At 35.1% G+C, this 22,014-nt stretch overlaps 1 protein-coding gene across 1 annotated transcript in view; it reads left to right on the top strand.

The window, feature by feature from the left end:
* The window catches only part of CYP20A1 (cytochrome P450 family 20 subfamily A member 1), a 66,515-nt gene that overhangs the window by 40,767 nt on the left and 3,734 nt on the right, over positions 1-22,014 (top strand). The window contains exons 9-11 of the mRNA XM_068544629.1: positions 2,710-2,830; positions 7,351-7,462; positions 8,635-8,699. Of these exons, the coding sequence (XP_068400730.1) occupies positions 2,710-2,830; positions 7,351-7,462; positions 8,635-8,699 (298 nt within the window). The remainder of the gene's footprint in view (positions 1-2,709; positions 2,831-7,350; positions 7,463-8,634; positions 8,700-22,014) is intronic.

Raw genomic sequence — 22,014 nt, 5'->3', positions numbered from 1 at the left:
TTTGTTTTTGAGATAGGTTATAAAATATACAAGGATAAAGCTATTCTAAAATAAAGGAAACACTGTTTACAAGACCTCTTTATAATTTCCCTTCATTTTTCTTTTTCTATTCTTGTTTGAAAGGCTTGATTCACACAGGCACCTTTTTTTTTTTTTTTTTTAAACCCCAGATGCTCTGCCACCTCTGAACATTGCCATAAATTTCTTGACACAGTTTATGGATTGTGAATTCTAGTTAGTTCCTTTAAAATGAACTGCTATTGACACCTTTCCAGCCAGAGCTGTGAGCTTTTCAATTTCCTGCTGTGGCTTTTCACTTTGACTTCAATCTAGTCTGCTATTATTAAGATCTACCAACAGAGGATATAGTCCACAGAAATCATGATTTAAAAAGAACTCTTCTCTTGGTGGAACTGAAGGTGATTATTATTTAAAATTCTAAAATGGGTGATATATTTCTAGTTTCCTTACTGGTTTTTAGTTTATCAGGCTACCATTTGTTCATACAGTATTTGTAAAAATTTGTATATCCATAAAAATCCATAAAAATATACTGACATAAAATGTTAAAGGAGGTATTAAAACATCAGTTTAAAATCTAAAGAATTTATGTTAACTTGAAGGATTTCATTCACAACTCTTTCTGTTTAAGAAAATTTTAAAAAGGATGAGTATAAATGTAAATTTCCTGTATTTCTTCTTTGTAAAATTTTTGATATCTAGACATGTCCAGATATTATAGATTAAATGGAATTTAGGTAAGCATGTGTCAAAAATAATGTATCAAACCTTTTAAATACTTGTTTAAAAATTTATTACATTAAAATATATCTTTGCTGAAGAGATTCAAAAAATCTGAATCAGTTGTACTCTGGATACCATAAAAAGTGATCATTTCCAAGGTTGATTTAATATTTTAATCTTTTTTGAAGTTTTTAGGGGGAATTGTCAGAGTATTGCTGTTTCTTTGCATGTGGGTTGGTTATTTTTTAAGGCACCTCTGAAATTTTGAGAGTTAAGATCGGCAGGAAGCCTTAATTAAAGTCCCTCCTCTGCGACTTAGCAAGTCTTAGCCTAGAGCAAGATACTGAACTCTGCATTTCTTCCCTTTTCTAAAATAAGGGTGACCTCCAAGGTATCTTTCAACTATAAAATGGTGTCTTGATTCAATATTATAATTAAAGAACATTAAGTGGCTTAAAGTCCCATTTTAAAGCTATCCCCCTGTCATACTCTTTAATAGAGTTGTACAAAAGAACCAATGTTTGAGGTTATTAAGCTTATACAGTTAAATTAATTTTAAGTGATAATCTAGTCAATCAGTGTATATGAGTGCCTACTGTATGCAAATCCTTGTGCTAAATCTTTCAATATTATATATTACTACATATTGTTGTAAAATTGCATACATGTACATATTGTACACTGTCCGCATAAGTTTTCATATCATTTGTGAAATAGAAATTCTGCAGTTCACTCAAAAGCCATAATAAAGAAACATATGTTGGAAAAAGTTAAGGTCCGCTACTCCTATGCCTTTTATGAACTCTGGATGTGAGTAAATTATCAAAATAATTGAGCATGAGGTAGCTGTTGATTTTATTGATAATAATATTTAGTGCAGAAAGTGAATTATGTATTTTCCAGGCATTGGAATTGGATAATAAGTGACTTTGGCAAACATTTAAAAAAATTAACGTTGAGATAAATTTAAGCCAGCCCTTTAGCTCAGGAAAGAGATAATTAATAAGCAGAAGTAGAAATTACTAAATGCATTTTAAGAAGTACTTGACATAGAAAAAGTAGAGCTGTACATAGAGTCATATCAGGCATAATCTAGGGAAAGAGATGTTATGTGTCTGGATGGTTCCATTTGAACAGTTGTAATCCCAGTGGATTCCTAAAGGGAATATAACTACTCTGTTTCCTCTGTTTTATGTTCATCATGTAATTAATTTTCTTACCTTTTGATTTCCCCAGTGATTATAATCCATAGCCATTTTAAGCAAAAGTAAGCCATAAGCTAGTGATCTTCCAATGTTGGTGTTCATCAAAATAATTGTGGTATGTGTTAGAAATATAGATCCCTGGACCACACCCTAAACCTACTGAGTCAGGATCTGTGGATGGTGGGGTTGTGCCATCAGCCACCTCCCAGAAGAGTTTTGAGAACCACTGTCCTAAGCAATAATCAGTCGCAGTTCTTGAACCAGTGTATCTACCTTTACAAGTAAAAATTTAGAGTAATGATTTGTAAGTAAATCTCCTGCTACTTTGATTTGTATGAATCATTTAATTAAGGCTCCTGAGGAAATTGATAAATCAATTTTTTGATTTTACAAGGTCGATTGAACCAAACAGTTCATCACAGTTATCAACATTTAACACTTCCCCAGATGTGAAGTTTATTTATTATCATTACTATTTTACCTAAGGTAAAATGTATTAAGTGCCTTTGATTACTTGCCAGTTTTCAGAAAGAAATCTAGATTTCACTATCTCTTTTTGGGAATATTCTGTAAATATTCATGTTCTGTTCAGTGAAGTACAAATCTTGTGAACAATCTTGTTTTATCTTTTGGTAGCATTTATGTATCTTCTGTATCAGAAAAAAAAGAAAATACCAAAAAATAAAAAATTTGTTTCTTATTCTGCACCCAAACTGTGAATTAGCTGCTTTCATTGTTATTAATATAAATTTTCGCTTAGTGTGCACCTGGGCAGTCTGTTTTTTAACCACCTATGAAGAAGTTCAGAAAAAACTATATGAAGAGATAGACCAAGTTTTTGGGAAGGGACCTGTAACTCCAGAGAAAATTGAGGAGCTCAGGTAAGAACACAATAAAAGGAAAGAGGAGATCATTAAAGGGTAAATTTGAATTGGTTTATCTAATTTAAAGCTAATGCTAATATCTAGGAAAGCTATATATTTTTACAGGACTTAAAGTATTTACTTACAGATTTTAATGGATAACTTAACTTGCTTTTTAAAATCTTAAGGTAGTTTTGGGAAACCTTTACATGAGCCTGTATAAAATAGTATCAGTGATATCTAATAAGTGGAACATCCACACCTTGTTGGTACAAATGCAGAATGGTACAGTTCTGTTAGAAAACAGCGTGGCAGGATCTTATGAAGTTAAACATACCATATGACCCAACAGTTCTCCTAGGCATTTACCTGAGAGAAATGAAAACATATGTCCACACAGAGACCTGTATGCAAACATTTATAGTAATACTATTTATAATAGCAAAAACTGGAAGTAGTCCAAATGTTCATCAACTGGTGAATAGATAAATTGTGTTATATCCATACAAGGAAATGTTACCAAGTAATGAAAAGTAACACAATATCAGTACACACAACAACACGGATAAATCTCTTTATGCTAAGTAAAAAAAAATCAAACACAAAAACTGCCTACAATACGTTTCATTTAGGTGAAATTCTAGAAAAAGCAAAACTATTGTGATAGAAAGATCAGTGGTTGTCTGGGGCCAGAAATGGGGAGGGGATCAATTACAAAGGAGCATGAGGAAAGTTTTTTAGGGTGAGAGAAATGCTCTATATCTTTCTTGTGGTTGTGTTCACACAATTATATACAATTACTAAAATTCATCAAACTGTACAGGTAAAATAGATACTTTTTTTATATGTAAGTGATACCTTAATTAAAAAGATTTTAAAAAATAGCAGCTGTGACTTCTTAGGGGGTTGGAAGTCTGAGACTGGGTAGCAAGCAACCTTACCTTGGATCATCTTTCAACTATAGAAAAGAAGATAGGGATACAGCCATTGGAAAGAACTCGAAGCTATGGGTTTCACAGGGAGACTTTTGTTACCAATTCTTTAAAATGTAGGAAGCTTTATTTATTACAATTTTAAAAGTAATACATACTTGTTTTTTTTAAGTTATTTATTTTTTATTTTTTAACATCTTTTTTGGAGTATAATTGCTTTACAATGGTGTGTTAGTTTCTGCTTTATAACAAAGTGAATCAGCTATACATATACATATATCCCCATATCTCTTCCCTCTTACATCTCCCTCCCTCCCACATACTTGTTTTTTGAAGTTTTTATAATACAGAAGTGTATGAAGTGGAAGGTGAATGTCCTTTGTAAAACAGATAATAATTGTTAACTATCTGTATTGTTTTTCTAGACTTTTTCTATGCATATATATGTATGTATTTAATGCAAAAAAATTAAAACCATTTAAAAATACAAAACATGTAACTTCTGTAAATTCCATTTTTTCTCTAAATGTGCTGTGGACAGCGTTTCTATACGTAGTAACTCCACATCCAATCAGTGACTAAGTTCTGTTGATTTTACTTTCTAAACAACATTTAGTTGGAAGTTTAGTTTTAGTTCTTTCCATTGTCCCCACTGCCTAGAGCACCATCAGCTTGTCTGGGATATTTCAACAGCCTTGGATTTGCTTCCCTCCTATGCATTCTCCAGATTGCTGTTGGAGCCTGTGACTGTATGCTGTAATCGCTTCAGCTACTTTAAAAATACACGTAACCTGTGACCAATCCCAAACCAACAATCTCTGGGCATCAGAAATTTTCAGAAGCTTCTCAGGTGATTCTAATCTGTAGCCAAAGTTGAGAATCACTGTGGTAGTCATCTTTCTGTATCTGGGGAGTCATATCTGATCAGACTCCCCGACGTAACATCCTTCAGTGACTTCTGGTTGCCCTAACTCACCAGCTTAGCTTATAAGGCATTTCAGGAGCTAGGCCTTGCATTCCTCTCCCACCTTATCTCATTACTTGTGTCTCTTCATACCCTTGGATTCAGCTGTGCTGAAATTCTTTTGTTTCTTCAAATGTAAAGCACTCTTTTTTATCTTCTGGCTTTTGTCGAGATTTTCTCTTCCTGTTTCCTCTAGCTAACTCCAGTTTTTTCTGCAGGTCTCAGCCTAAGTGTTTATTTCTCTGCAAAGTCCTTTCTCTAGTTAGGTGCTCTTGCCATGTGTTCCCTAACACCCTGAACTTCCTTTATCATAACAGTTACTGTGCCTTTTTTTTTTTTTTTTTTTTTACTTCTTTTACTTATCTTTATGGCCACAGAGGAAATAGAGGTTAAAGAGAGGCTGGAGAGAACTATTATAAAATTCCAATTAATATCATCAGATAATTTGCGAGCTATTGCATTCACTGAAACCAGAACAGATGTCAATAAAAAGAACAATCAGAGAAATTTCTGGAATGGAGTAGCTCCACTAGTAATTTCAAAGCCTTCCTGACGGTAGCACCCTAAATAAGAAGCCGTGTTTCTAGGAATACACTCAACTGGTTGTGCAGAACAGCCATGGTAAACTAAGCTGAGGAGATCTGACATTGACTTCTTTGCCATCCATCTTTTTAATCAACTCTATTGAAGTATAATTTACATATGATAAACTACATTTATTTTATACTGTGCCTTTTTTTTTTTTTGTATTTACGTTTTTAATATACTGTGCCTTTTTAATTGTTCATTCTTGATGTCCCTTCCTCCGTCCCTTCCCCTGCCAAGTAGACTTTGAAATTCTTTGAGGGTATCTGTCTTGTTCACTGTTGTAGCTCAATATCTAATGCAGTGCTCCTAATGTATTAGGTACCCAAAAAATATTTGTTCAAAGAGGAAAGGATGTTTCCTCTTGTTTTTGTTGCTTTTAGAAATTACAAAAATCAGCATTCCTATGCTTAAATCTTTGCTGATATTTCTGATTATTTCTATTAATAAGGTTCAACTGGCATTTACTATGGATCCAACTCATTATTTTTAATGGATGCATAGTATTGCATTGTGTGAGATTATTATTTAAGAGTATATGCAATAGTGTAGTGTTTACGATTAGGGGCTATGGAGTAACAGACTTGGGTTTGAATCCTACCAGTACCACTTACCTGCTGTGCACTCTTAAACAATTGCCTCATTTTTAAAATCTGTAAAATTAAAAAATAATAGCATCCATGAGTTTCTTATAAGGATTAAAGGAGATACTGCATAGAAAGTATTTAACAGAACTGTCTCATAGCAAGATTTCAATACATTTTAGCTTTTATTCTCATTGGGAGGCACACGTCATATTTTCATATATATTGCCAAGTTATCCTTCAGAAAGGTTGTACCAATTTATACTTCCACCAACTGAATACGAATGTCCTTTTCCTTATTTTTTTTTTAAAGATTTGATGAAAGTTCATAATAATGCAATTGACAAGGAAATTTAGTTATTTCTGAGATATACATTTTAAAGTAATAACTAGAATTATGACTTATAACATTATACCAGAACCTTTTCCTTATTTTTTGTTAGTGTTTGTCTGTGACAGTACTCTTGTTCATCTTTGCTAATCTGGCAGGTAAAAAAAATTTGCTTTGATTGGCAATCTTTCCATTGTTAATGAGGTTGAGTATCATTTCTTAGGTTTCCAGGCCATTAGCATTTTTTCTTTTTTTTTGTGGATTGCTTTTTTATATTTTCTGTCCATATTTCTATTGGGGTGTTTGATCATTTTAATTATGAATTTTTAAAGAGCTTTGATGCATTAAGGATATATTTACTGTAAATATTTTTCCTACTTAGCTTTTAATTTTACTTATGATGATTGCAAGTATGAAAAAAAGCCTCCCATAGTCATATCGTTCAATATTTGTGTTTTTCTTTATGGTATCCTTCATTGTTTCAGTATTTTTATAATTTTTAAGTAGAAACGTCTTTTATTAAAATTTTTATTAAATCCTTTATTAAAAATAAAAGACGTTTCTAGGGCTTCCCTGGTGGCGCAGTGGTTGAGAATCTGCCTGCCAATGCAGGGGACACGGGTTCGAGCCCTGGTCTGGGAAGATCCCGCATGCCGCGGAGCAGCTGGGCCCGTGAGCCACAACTACTGAGCCTGCGCGACTGGAGCCTGTGCTCCGCAACAAGAGAGGCCGCGATAGTGAGAGGCCCGCGCATTGCGATGAAGAGTGGCCCCCGCTTGCCACAACTAGAGAAAGCCCTCGCACAGAAACGAAGACCCAACACAGCCATAAATAAATAAATAAAAGAAACCTTACTTTAAAAAAAAAAAAAAAAAAAGACGTTTCTACTCAAAAATTTTAAAAATATTGTTTCAAGTTTTCTTCTGGTACTTTTAAAGTTGTTTTTATTTGTTTAAATCCTTACTCACCTGGACTTTATATACTTCTAATATATAATGTATTTTAAGCAAATAAGAATTATGATATGACTATTTCAAGTTAGGAAGGTTATGAAAATTGTTGAATGACACTTTAAAATGTATATACATTTCAAACTGCCTCTCCCAAAATAAAGATCTTCAAAAAAAAATTTTTTTAAACAGGTATTGTCGGCAAGTGCTTTGTGAAACTGTTCGGACTGCCAGACTGACCCCAGTTTCTGCCCGGCTTCAAGATATTGAAGGAAAGATTGACAAATTTATCATTCCTAGGGAGGTAGGAAACATTTGGTGTACTTAACCCATTCAGTTATTCTTCTCAACTCTGTTAGTGTGTGTTTTTAAATTTTATTGTTTAAAGTGTCCAATATATGTTACCTATTGTTAAATCAAAGACAAAAGTTTTAAATGACAAAATAATATGTGCTTATTTTAAAGTTCAAACAATATAAAAGAAAGGCTCCTTTCTCCACAGGTTCTACTGTGACTAGTTTAGTGTTTATTTTGTAGGTCTTTTTCTGTATATGTGTATTACTCTGTGTGTGTATATACATGTATACGTATGTATTTTAAAAACCAAATTCATATGTGAAAGAGTACTCTTTATATATTGTACTTTAATTTTCTTCTTTTATTGAGTGTACCATGGCAATTGATACAACTGGCACTTACTATGGATCCAACTCATTATTTTTAATGGATGCATAGTATTGCATTGTATGAATGTACCATAATTTATTTAAGCAGTCCCCATTGATGGAAATTTAGATTGACATTAATTTTTTTCATTATTACAAACTGTATACTTGTACTGGTATTGGGAGAGCCTTAGAAAAGGAGTTTTGGGGCCAAACAGCACATGTGTGTAAAATTTAAATTGCCCTCTAAAAGGCAATTTATACTTTGAGCAACAGTTTATGAGAATGCTTTTCCTCTCCATATTCTTACCACATCTGGATTTATGAATCTTATATGAAAAATTGTCTCTTAATTTGCTTTCCCCTGATCATTGGAGAGACTGAACAGCTTTTCATATATATATTAACAGTTTGTATTTCCTTTAACTTCTTTCTAATGAGTTTATATGTCTTTTTGTATATTATACATATTAATTCTGTCACTTATATGGCACATTTTTTTTCCTGTATGTTATTTATCTTCTACTTTTTTTTTTTATGGTGTGTTTTTTGTTTTATTTTTACTGGATGCGGGTTTTAAATTTTCATAGAGTGAAGTCTGTTATTCCTTTATGGCTTCCATATTTTGTGACATGCTCATCCTTCCCACTATGAGATCACCAAAATAATGGCCTGTGTTTTCTTCTATTATTTTATATTTTTATTTTGTATTCACTATCTATATTAAAAGAGCATTTAGATAAGTTGGCTTTCTGGGCATCATTTTGTCTCTGTTAGACCTTGAATAGCTAGAGTAATTTTTTTTTTGCAGACCCTTGTCCTTTATGCCCTTGGAGTGGTGCTTCAGGATCCCAGTACTTGGCCATCACCATACAAGTATGAAATTTCTGTCATTGTCTTTGCAATTATTGATTTTTATGTGTTTGCATGTTTTGTGTTCCTTTTTAAGTTTTGAGGAGAAAATTCAATATGTAACAGGCATATAACAAAAGGAAGCCACTGCCTTCCCTGTGTATCTTCTGCTCACTGCTTTTTCTTTCATGAATCTACTGTCTGCTACCCTTTGTCTCTCCTATTACCACTTCTATCCTAAGATCTATTTAATTACTTAATCTCTACAATTATTCTTTAATTTCAATGGTATTTTGGAGTTCTTTTACTGATAAGTGGGTATTTTTAAATTAATTAATTTTATTTTTGGCTGTGTTGGGTCTTTGTTGCTGCACGCGGGCTTTGTCTAGTTGTGGCGAGTGGGGGCTACTCTTTGTTCTGGTGCGCGGGCTTCTCATTACAGTGGTTTCTCTCGTTGCGGAGCACGGGCTCTAGGCGTGTGGGCTTCAGTAGTTGTGACATGCGAGCTTGGTAGTTGTGGCTCGCGGGCTCTAGAGCGCAGACTCAGTAGTTGTGGCGCACAGGCTTAGTTGCTCCGCAGCATGTGGGGTCTTCCCGTACCAGGTCTCGAACCCATGTCCCCCGCAGTGGCAGGCAGATTCTCAACCACTGCACCACCAGGGAAGCCCTGGTAAGTGGGTATTGGTTGTGCAGTTTCTTTGTTTTCCTTCTTTTGGTTTCAATTATTAAGCTCTTTAGTCGAATGCAGAAAATAGGTGTTGTGTGTATATTGCTATGTGTGAGAACAGCAAGGGAGGGAAAAGGTGAAGAATAAAGCTGTTATTGTTTGCCTCCTAGGTAGGCATCTGGTAAATCCGCCTTAAAGAAATGGGTTAAGATTTACTGCCCTGGAAGAAGGTTATACGTTGAGTTGATTGGGACTAAGAGCTGTGTGAAACGCAGGGGACAGAGTTGATGGTATGGTTGAAGTAGTAGAAAAACCTACTTATGGAATATAAGGATGGGACATTTTAAGTGTTCCTATCATTTTAGTTTTTAATATTACAGTGACATTAAAGGGGAATCTATTAATAAATGAAATAGCAGTCCTTCAAAATCTTCTGTAAAAATTAAGTAAATTTTATATTCCAAGGGGCTTTTGTAGCAAAATTAAAGATATACATTGGTTTAAAAAAAGTATGCTTTTAATTATAAAAAATTAAAATTTCAAATTTTAAAATCTTAAAAAAATTTCACGTGGAAAAATGCCAAGTTTTTGATAAACTTTAGGCGTAATGCGAAAAGCATAAGAACTTTGCTGGAACTTTTGACACTATTCCTATCCTCAAAGCACTCAGAGAATCTAGATTACAGATTGAAAATACTGAAAGGAATATATGCTAAAGTGTGGAAATCATTTTTACGAATCAAATGCAGTCAAACTTAAGAAATATTATTAATAATGTTGTATACCAAGGAAAAGCTCTCTTAGGTTGTGCAGCTCATCACCCATCCCTTGTGAAAAGTCCAGAGATTGATTTGTGTCAGCACCTTGAGAGGATCCTTGAGAGACTAATTCACAGTAGCAAAAATGTTCATAGACTGAGATAGACCCTGTAGAGATAATTAATTAATTACAGTTTAAATATGTGTCACACAGAGGAAGATGAAGAGGTTGACTTTTTTCACTATATTTAATGCTCTTGAGGTCAACAAAGGATGTTGCATATCTTTTTACGGCTGAGTAGTATTCTATCGTATGGATGTGCAGGGTTTGTTCAACTTTAACCCACTGAAGGACATTTGGTTTGTTTGCAGTATTTTGCTTTTAAGAATAAAGCTGTTATAAACATCTGTGTACAAGTTTTGTGTGAACATAGGGTTTCATTTTTTAGGATAAATGCCCAAGAGTACGATTGCTGGGTTATGTGGTTAGTGCATACTTAATTTTGCAAGAAACTGCCAGGCTATTTTTCTCAGATTCTTAGCAGCAGTGTTTTGAGAGATTCAGCCTCTCTGCAGCCTCAATAGCATTAACTATTGTCACTATTTTTTATTTTAATTGTTCTAGGAGGTATGTGGTGATATTTCATTGTGGTTTTTATAAGTTTTTTTTTGAGTGAGTAGCTGACATTACCTTATTCTCCCTATAGAAAAATGTCTAGATATGATTTATTTACAGAAATAAATACATGGAAATACATTATTACTGTTATTGTATTGGCAGTGTCTCAGAGGAAGAAAAACCCTGGGTCAAATTCTATGATTTAAATGGATCATAATGTAAATATTACTCTATACCAAATAATGAAATATTATCAATTTTAAAAAACCAGACTGAAATAGAATTCTCAACTGAAAAGAATGAAGACAGGACTTCCCTGGTGGCGCAGTGGTTAAGAATCCGCCTGCCAATGCAGGGGACATGGGTTCGATCCCTGGTCCAGGAAGATCCCACATGCCATGGAGCAACTAAGCCTGTTTGCCACAACTACTGAGCCTGTGCTCTAGAGCCCGCGAGCCACAACTACTGAAGCCACGTGCTGCAACTATGAAGCCTGCGTGCCTAGAGCCCATGCTCCGCAACAAGAGAAGCCACTGCAATGAGAAGCCCGCACACTGCAACGGAGAGTAGCTGCCACTCGCTGCAAGTAGAGAAAGCCCGCGTGCAGCAACAAAGACCCAATGCAGCCAAAAATAGATAAATAAAATTAAAAAAAAAAAAAGAATGAAGACAAACATTCAAAACCTCAGTATGGACTGGGACCAAGATAGTGACATAGCAGGCTTCTGAATTTCCTTCCTCACACAGATGCATTGAATGTACAGCTACACATGGAGCAATTCCCTCTGAGAAAAATCCAGGAGCTAGCTAAGTGACTCCTCCACATTGGGCAAATGAGAAAATACCCACACTGAAACCGGTAGGAAAGACTGAGACACATTCTTGCCATAAACCCCACCCCCAGCCCAGTGCCATACAGTCAGGAGGGAACCCCCAAGTCCCAGCTTCTCCCTGAGGATTGAAGGCTTTGGACCACACATTTAGTGCTCTGGCTTTAAAGACTCCCACCTGAGGAGTGGGCTCCTAAAACATCTACCTCCGAAAGCCATCTGGGCTTGCATTCATGAGTCCCACAGGACTGTAGCAAACAAAGAAGCAGTTCTTAATGGGAGCATAGTGTGAGCACAAGCATTCATCATGGCTGTCCCCATAGGGCTCAGCATAGAGGGAACAGGAAAAAATGCCTGTCTCCCAGTCTTTCTCTGAAGGAGGTTGACTACATACTTTACAAGCTGCTGCCTGAAGGTCCAGCTTCTAATTGGCATGCGTCTGGGTATACTGGCTGTGATCCTCCCTGGAGCCTGGGGGAGTCAGTGGACACACCCCCAACCTTCTCCTTCTGGTTCACTCCAACAATAAAACCAAGTCGCCAGCATCTCCCTTGCACAGACATCTAGTGTCCCAACTTTTATGGCTGCCATGCGAGGGAGGGATATGCCCTAAATCTCATAGCTCTGATAGTACATCTTGCATCCATAGGTCCTACGGGACTATAGCAACAAAGAAGCATATGTTAATAGGCATGGAGGTATTTGTGGTTAGCCCCCACCTTTCAGTGCAGAGGGAGCAGGCAAAAATGCCCATCTCCCAGTCTTTCTCTGGAAGGAGTTTGACTACATACCTCACAAGCTGTTGGCTGAGGGTCTGGCTTCTAATTACCACCATCTAGGTGTTGACTGTGATCTTCCGGACCCCAGAAGAGCTGATGGGTACTTTCCTCACCTTCTCCCCCCCACTTTACTCCAACAATAAATCCAGCTTGCAAGTATCTCCGAGGAAGGAGCTTGTCCACACATCTAGCAGTCCAGCTTTTATATCTGCCACCCAGGGGACAGGCCCCCATCACCCAGCTGTGATAGCTTATGGGACTTGCATTTACAAGTTCCACAAGATTATAGTAAAGAAACAAACAGTTTTTAAATGGGTGCAGGAACACCCCCTATGGCTGTACACCCCGGATCAGCACAGAGGGAGCAGATAAAAATGTCCATCTCCCAGTTTCTCCTTGGAAGCAGTTTGACTACATGCATCCTTACCTGTTTTCTGGCAGTCCATCTTCTAATCAGTCTGTGTATAGGTGCTGACTGTGATCCTCTCCTTTTGGACACTGACAGATGATGACATACCCTCAACTACTGGGAGCAACTGTGAACAAAGACAGCGGGTTGGGTAATCACAGAGGTTTAAGAGGCAACCAGGAAGTCAGGCTGGGCTAATTAATGAGCTTCATCTCCTACACAAGACTGTGACAGCAGTCTATTTTATTAGATAAAATAGTCTGCTGTAAAGTGATGACACTGGAGAAAGACTGGAAAAGCCATTGCTGGCTTTCTGTGAAAAGCCATATGCCAAGGAGTGTGGGCAAACATAGGAAGCTAGAACACACAAGGAAATGATATCTACTCTAGAACCTCCAGAAAGAAGTGCAGCCCTGCTGACTCCTTCATATTAGCCCGAGTGAAGAAGGAGCCCCCCAGGAAGGAATTCTGGAAGATATGCCCTTGGATCCTGACAGTGAGGCTTATGAAATGCCTTCTGAGGAACAATACCAGGCCTACGAACCTTAAACCTAAGAAAAATCTTTGCTTCCGGTTTTCTGAGATCTGCTGACAGATGTTCCATCCTGTACAAGTGCTCAGTTCCAAGGTGCCCAGTAATGACATTTTTTCAAAGTTTTCACAGTGCATTATAAAGTAGAAGAATGTTTTATCTGATATAAAGAAACCAACACAAGGAGTCATGGAAAATGTAGAAACAGGGGACTATGTTCCAAACAAAAGAGCAAGATAAATTTCCAGAAACTGATCTTAATGAAATGGAGATAAGTGATGTACCTAATGAAAGAATTCAATATAATAGTCATAAAGATTGCTCACGAAGGTCAGGAGAGCAATGCATGAACAAAATGATAATTTCAGTGAAGAGATAGAAAATATAAAAATGTACCAAACAGAAATCACAGAGCTTAAGAATACAGCAACTGAATTGAAAAATTCATTACAGGGGTTTAACAGCAGATTAGATGAAGCGGAAGACAGGATCAGCAGATTTAAAGGCAGGGCAGTGGAATTCATCAGAGGAGCAAAAGAAAAATGAAAAAGAGTGAAGATAGCTTAAGGGACTTATGGGATATCATCAGGTAGTCCAATATACACATTATAGATGTCCAAGAAGGAGAAGAGAGAGAGAAAGGGACAAAGAAAGTATATTCAAAGAAATAATCGCTGAAAACTTCCCTACCTGGGAAAAGAAACAGACATCCAGATCCAGGAAGCCTGAAGAGTACCAAAAAAGATGACTCTAAAGAGACACACACTGACATATATCATAATTAAATTGTCAGACGTTAAAGACAAAGAGGGAATTTTAAAAGACGCAAGAGAAAAGCAACATGTTATGTACAAGGGAACCCACATAAGATGCTCAGCAGATTTTTCAACAGAAACCTTGCAGGCCAGAAGGGAGTGGGCTGATATATTCAGAGTGCTGAAAGAAAAAAATTGCCAATCAAGAATACACTACCTGGCAAAATTGTCCTTCAGAATTGAAGGAGAGGTAAAGAGTCTCCTAGACAAACAAAAGCTGAAATGTTAAAGGGAGTTATTCAAGCTCAAATGAAAGGATGCTAATTAGTAACATATAAAACATATAAACATATAAAATTCATTGGTAAAGGTAAATATATAGTTAATATGAATACTCAAATATTGTAATGGTGGTGGGTAAATCACTTATAACTGTAGTATAAAGGTTAAAATACAAAAGTGTTTAAAACTGCAATAATTTATTAATGATACACAGTATAAAAAGATGTAAAATGTGACATTAGAAACAAACTATTGGGGGAGAATGTGAAAATGTAGAGCTTTTCAATGAATTTGAAATTAAGTTGTTATCAGATTAAAATAGGCAGTTATAATCGTAATATATTTTATGTAATCATCCTTGTAACCACAAAGCAAAACCTATAGTAAATATACAGTGTATAAAGAGAAAGGACTCAAAGCATCCCACTGTAGAAAATCATGAAATCACAAAGGAAGAAAGGAACAAAGGAACTACAAAACTGCTGGAAAACAGTTCACCAAATGGCATTAGTACATCCATACCTATTAATAGTTTCTTTAAACATAAATGGACTAAATTTTCCAATCAAAATACACAGGGTGACCAAATGGATAAAATAACAAGACACAACTATATGCTGCCTATAAGAGAGTCATTTCAGCTATAAAGACACACAGACTGAAAGTGAAGGGATGGAAAAAGCTATTCTGTGCATATGGAAACCAAAATAAAGCAATGCTAGCTATACTTACATCAGACAAAATAGATGTTAAGCCATAAACTGTAACAAGAAACAAAGAAGATCATTATATAATGATAAAGGGGTCAGTTCATCAAGAGGATATAACACTTGTACATATTTATGCACCCAACTTGGAGCACCTAAATAAAGCAAATATTAATAGATCTGAATGGAGAAATAGCAATAAAAGGACTTCAATACACATTTTCAACAGTGGATATATCACCTAGACAGAAAATCAATAAGGAAACCACGGACTTAAACTACATGTAGACCAGATGGAACTAACAGACATATTTAGGACATCCTATCCAACAGAAGCAGAATACTCATTCTTCTCATGTGCACATGGAACATTCTACAGGATATATCATATGTTAGGCCACAAAACAAATCTTAATAAATTTAAGAAATTTGAAATCATATCAAAGATCTTTCTGACCACAAAGGGGAAGAAGGCAGTAAGAATCTCACTAAAAAACAGCTGTAAGTATGATGTGTATTTCCATAGAATTGCATTTAACTAATATTTTTATGTAGTTAAATTTGCTTATAGTGGTTTATTACAGTTAAACTGCATACTTACTTGCAAGGTACTGTAGCTTATAATGAACTCTTAAATATCTTGTTGATGTCTTCATAGACCTCATTTTGTTAGACAACGTACAAATAGATAAATTGCTAATATTAAGAATGTGTCAAGCTTGTAAACCTAACTTTTAAAATGCCAGATTCTTTTTTGATTAAACGTTTCAAAATCCTGGGTGGGAGTAATTGAGTTTTTTGTTGGATTAAAAAAAATGGAGATTAAACAGTCTACTGAATATGCTTCTGAATAACCAGTGGGTCAAAGAAGAAATAACCATTGGGAATCAGAAAATATCTTGAGACAAATGAAAAAGAAAACATGGTATAACAAGACTTATGGGATGTAGCAAAAGCAGTTCTAAGAGGGGAGATTATAGCAATAAACACCTACGTTAAGAAAAAAGAAAGATATCTAATAAACAGCCTAACTTCACACCTCAAGGAATTAGGAGAAAAAAAACCCAACAAAGTCCAAAATTAGTAAAAGAAAATAAAGATCAGAGTGGAAACAAATGAAATAGAAACTAGAAAGACAATAGAAAAGATCAGTGAAACTAAGAGCTGTTTTTTTGAAAAGGTAAACAAAATTTACAAATATTTAGCTAGACTTAATAAGAAAAAACAAGGGAGGGCTCAAATAAATAAAATTGTAAATGGTAGAGGAGACATTACAACTGAGAACATAAATACTAAGGATCGTAAGAAATTACTGTGAATAATCATATGCCAACATATTAGGTAACGTAGAAGAAATGGGTATATTCCTAGAAACATAAAACCTACCAAGAAGACTGAATCATGAAAAAGTAGAAAATCTCAACAGACCAGTTATTAGTAAGGAGATTGAATCAGTAATCAAAAACCTCTCAACAGAGAAAAGTCCAAGACCAGATAGCTTCCTTGGTAAATTCTACCAAACGCTTCCAGAAGAATTAATGCCAATCCTTTTTAAACTCCTCCCAAAAATAGAAAAGAAGAGAACATTTCCAAATTCATTTTATGAGGCCAGTATTACCCTTGACGGAAACCAGAAAAGGACACTACAAAAAACTATGGGCCAATATCCATAATGAACATATATGGAAAAAATCTTAACAAAATATTTGCAAACCAAAATCAGTAGTACATTAAAAGAATTATACACCATGATTAAGTGGGTTTTACTCCTGGGGTAAATCTAGGATGGATGGTTCAACATATGCAGATCAATCAGTGTGATAGATGACATTAACAAAATGAAGGATAAAAACTGTATGATCATCTCAGTAGATACAGAAAAAGCTTTTGCCAAAATTAAATATCTTTTCATGATAAAAACTCAACAAATTAGATATAGAAGGAATGTGCTTCAACATAATAAAGGCCATATATGATATGCCTATAGCTAACAGCATACTCAAGGGTGAAAGGATGAAAGGTCTTCCTTTAAGATCAGGAGCAAGACAAGGATACCCACTCTCACCACTTTCATTCAACATGATATTAGAAGTCCTAGCCAGAGCAATTAGGAAAGAAAAGGAAATAAAATCAGAAAGGTAGAAGTAAAATTGCCTTTACTTGGAGATGACATGATATTATACATAGATAACCTTAAAGATTCCACCAAAAACTGTTAGAATTAATAAATGAATTCAGTAAAGTTTCATGATTCAAAACCAATATAAAAAAGTCAGTTGCTTTTCTATACACTGACAACAAATTATCAGAAAGAAAAGTTAAGACAACAATCCCATTTACAATAGCATCAAAAATAGTAAGATACTTAGTATTAAATTCAGTCAAGTAGATGAAAGATCTGTACTCTGAAAACCAAAATATTGATGAAAGTAATAAACGAAGACGCAAATAAATGGAAAGATAATCTGTGTTCATGGATTGGAAGAATTAATATTGTTAAAATGTCCCTACTAGACAAAGCAATTTACAGATTCAGTACAATCCCTGTCCAAATCCCAATGTCAATTTTTATAGAAATAGAATAAACAATCCTTAAATTCACAGAACCACTAAAGACCCAGAATAGCCAAAGCAATCTTGAGAAAAAAGAACAAAGCTGGAGGCAATCACACTTCCTGATTTCAAACTATGTTACAAAGCTTTAGTAACCAAACAACATGGTAGTGCCCTAAAAACAGAGATGTAGATCAGAAAAATATAGATACATAGATGGAGAGCCCAGAAATAAACCCGTGCATATGTTGTCAACTAATTTCCAACAAAGGAGGCAAGAATATGCAATGGAGAAAGGTTTAGTCTCTTCAATAACTGGTGCTCAGAAAACTGGATATCCATATGCAAAAGAATGAAACTGGATCCCTATCTTACAGCATGCATAGAAATCAATTCAAAATGGAATAAGACTTGAACGTAAGACCTGAAACCCTAAAACTCCTAGAAGAAAACATAGTGCTAAGATCCTTAACACAGGTCGTGGTAGTGATTTTTTTGGATTTGGCACCAAAAGCAAAGGCAACAAAAGTCAAACTAATCAAATGGGACTATGTCAAACTAAAGAGCTTCTGCACAGCAGAGGAAACCACCAAATAAATGAAATGGCAACCTATGGAATGGGAGAAAATATTTGCAAAGCAAATATCTGATACGGAGTTAATACCCAAAATATATAAGGAACTCCTACAACTCAATAGCAAAAAAGAAACAACCCAATTAAAAAATGGGCAAAAGGGGAATTCCCTGGTGGTCCAGTGGTTAGGACTCTGCACTTACACTGCTGAGGGTGCGGGTTCAGTCCCTGGTCAGGGAACTAAGATCCCACAAGCCACGCATGGTGGACAAAAGAAAAAAAAATGGTCAAAGAACCTGAATAGACTTTTTTTTTTTCTTCGAAGAAGACATAGAAATGTCCAACAGGTATATGAAAAGGTGCTCAATACCACGAATCAGATAAATACATATCAAAATTGCAATGAGAGATCACCTTATACCTGTTAGGATGTCTGTTATCAAATAGACAAGAAATAACAAATGTTGGAGAGGATATGGATAAAAAAAGAACCCTTGTACACTGTTGGTGTGAATGTAGATGGGTGCAGCCACTGTGAAAAATAGTATGGAATTTCTCAACAACTTAAAAATAGAACTACCATGTGATCCAGCAGTGCTACTTCTGAGTATATATCCAAAGGAGACAAAATGATTTCTTAAAGAGATATCTGAACACCCATGTTTATTGTAGCATTATTCACAAGTATGGAAGCAACCTAAGTGTGTCTGTCAACGGGTGAATGGATAAAGAAGATGTAGTGTATATATACATACAATAGAATATTATTCAGCCTCACAAAAGAGGGAAATCCTGTTATTTGCACAACATGGATGAACCTGGAGGGCATTATGGTAAGTGAAATGAGCCAGACAGAGACAGACAAATACTGCATGATATCACTTACATATGGAATCTGAAAAAACAAAAAAACAAAAAACTTCCAACATAGAAACAGAGAGTAGAATGGTTGTTGCCAGGAGCTGGAGTGTTGGGGGGTGAGGAGTAGGGAGCAGTTGACAAATGGGTACAGACTTTCAGTTATAAGATGAAAAAGGTCTGAGGATCTAACTAACGTATGACATGGTGATTATGGTTGATAATACTATATTGTATATTTGAAATTTGGTAAGAGAGTAGAAATTAAGTATTATTATCACACAAACACAAAATGGTAACAACATGTAATGTGATGGTTGTGCTAATTAACTTGAGGGTGGGAATCCTTTCATAATGTGTATGCTAATCAAATCATCATATTGTACACTTTAAATATATTACAGTTTTGCAGTTATAAATCAGTAAAGCTGAAAAACTTTAGATTAAAAAATCCTTCAGCATTTGAGGCCAAATTATCTATTTTTCATTTTTATTTTAATTTTAATCCTTAAAATTGTGAGGTATTTCATAAAATAGTTGGATGTCTGTATGTCTTCTTTGGAGAAGTGTCTATTTAAATCTTCTGCCCATTTTTTTATTGGGTTGTTTCTTTTTTTGATATTGAGCTGCATGAGCTGTTTATATATTTTGGAGGTTAATCCCTTGTCGGTCACATCATTTGCAAATATTTTCTTCCATTCTGTGGGTTGTCTTTTCGTTTTGTTTATGGTTTCTTTTTTTCTGCAAAAGCTTTTAAGTTTAACTAAGTCCCATTTGTTCGTTTTTGTTTTTAATTTTCATTACTCTAGGAGGTGGAGCCAAAAAGATATTGCTGTGATTTATGTCAAGGAGTGTTCTGCCTATGTTTTCCTCTTTTATGGTATCTGGTTTTACATTTAGGTCTTTAATTCATTTTGAATTTATTTTTGTGTATGGTGGTAGAGAAGGTTTTAATTTCATTTTTTTAAATGTAGCTGTCCAGTTTTCCCAGCACCACTTGTTGAAGAGACTGTGTCTTCTCCGTTGTATATTCTTGCCTCCTTTGTCATAGATTAATTGACCAATGGTGCTCAGGTTTATTTCTGGGCTTTCTATCCTGTTCCATTGCTCTCCAGGTCTGTCTTTGTGCCAGTACCATACTGTTTTGCTTACTGTAGCTTTATAGTCGGAGGTCAGGGAGCCTGATTCCTCCAGCTCCATTTTTCTTTCTCAAGATCGCTTTGGCTATTTGGGGTCTTTTGTGTTTCCATACAAATTAAAATTTTTTTTGTTCTAGATCTGCAAAAAATGCCATTGGTAATTTGATAGGGATTGCATTGAATCTGTAGATTACCTAGTGTAGTATAATCATTTTGACAATATTGATTCTTTCAATCCAAGAATGTGGTATATCCATCTGTTTGTGTCATCTTCAGTTTCTTTCATCAGCATCTTATAGTTTTGGAGTGCAGGTCTTTTGCCTCCTTAGGTAGGTTTATTCCAAGGTATTTTATTCTTTTTGATGCAGTGGTAAATGGAATGGTTTACTTAATTTCTGTTTCTGATCTTTCATTGTTAGTGAAGATGACTAAAAAGCACTTGAAAATATGCTCAACATAGCTAATTATTAGAGAAATGCAAATCAAAACTACAATGAGGTATTACCTCACACCAGTCAGAATGGTCATCATCAAAAAGTCTCCAAACAATAAATGCTGGAGAAGGTGTGGAGAGAAAGGAGCCCTCCCACACTGTTGATGGGAATGTAAATTAGTACAGCCACTATGAAGAACAGTATGGGGATTCCTTAAAACCTAAAAATAGGGTTGCCATATGACCCAGCAATCCCACTCCTGGGCATATATCCGGAGAAAACCATAATTCGAAAAGATACATACACCCCAGTGTTCATTGTAGCACTGTTTACAATAGCCAAGACATGGAAGCAAGGTAAGTATCCCTCAACAGAGGAATGGATAAAGAAGATGTGGTACATATATACAATGTAGTATTACTCAGCCATAAAAAAGACTGAAATAATGCCATTTGCAGCAACATGAAAGGACCTAGAGATTATCATACTAAATAAAGTAAGTCAGACAGAGAAAGATAAATATCATATGATATCACTTATATGTGGAATCTAAAAGAGTGATACAAATGAACTTTTTTACAACACAAAAACAGACTCACAGACTTAGAAAACAAACTTAGGGTTACTAAAGGGGAAAGTTGCGGGGTGGAGGGATAAACTAGGAGGTTGGGATTAACATATACAGACTATATGTAAAATAGATAATTAACGAGAACCTACTGTATGGCACGGGGAACTCTAGTCAATATTCTGTAATAACCTATATGGGAAAAGATTCTAAAAAAATAGATATATGTGTATGTATAACTGAATCACTTTGCTGTACACTTGAATTGAACACAGCATTGTAAATCAACTATACTCCAATATAAAATAAAGATTAAAAAAAGTAGTTGGAAAAATCAAGTTTGATTCTCTTTTAATCTGGAAACATAGGTATCTTCAAGTAAACATTTAGGGTCTCAATTTTCAAGATAGTTTACAAAAGGAAAGGCTGATTAAATTTGATACAGTTTTTTATATGGACTGTAATGTAAATATAGTATATTCCAAAAGTGAAAGGTAATTTACACTTTTTAAAAAGGACAGTGAAAGCAAGATTCCTTTTTTTTCCCTCAGAGTTTAGATCTTTTAAAAACACTTGTTTTTGAGGGGAATTTTTATGCTCCTTTGTGGGTGGGTTGTTTTCGTTTAATATATATATTTCCCCATTGACTTTTTTTTTAAAACATCTTTATTAGAGTATAATTGCTCCCATTGACTTTTTTTTTTTTTTTTTTAATGGGATTTATTTATTTATTTATTTATGGCTGTGTTGGGTCTTCGTTTCTGTGTGAGGGCTTTGTCTAGTTGCGGCAATTGGGGGCCACTCTTCATCGCGGTGCGCAGGCCTCTCACTATCGCGGCCTCTCTTGTTGCGGAGCACAGGCTCCAGACGCTCAG

This window comes from Eschrichtius robustus, chromosome 5 (assembly GCF_028021215.1).
Source record: "Eschrichtius robustus isolate mEscRob2 chromosome 5, mEscRob2.pri, whole genome shotgun sequence".
In the NCBI taxonomy this organism is placed as follows: Eukaryota; Metazoa; Chordata; class Mammalia; order Artiodactyla; family Eschrichtiidae; genus Eschrichtius; species Eschrichtius robustus.
This window is presented reverse-complemented; position numbering and strand designations above follow the sequence as displayed.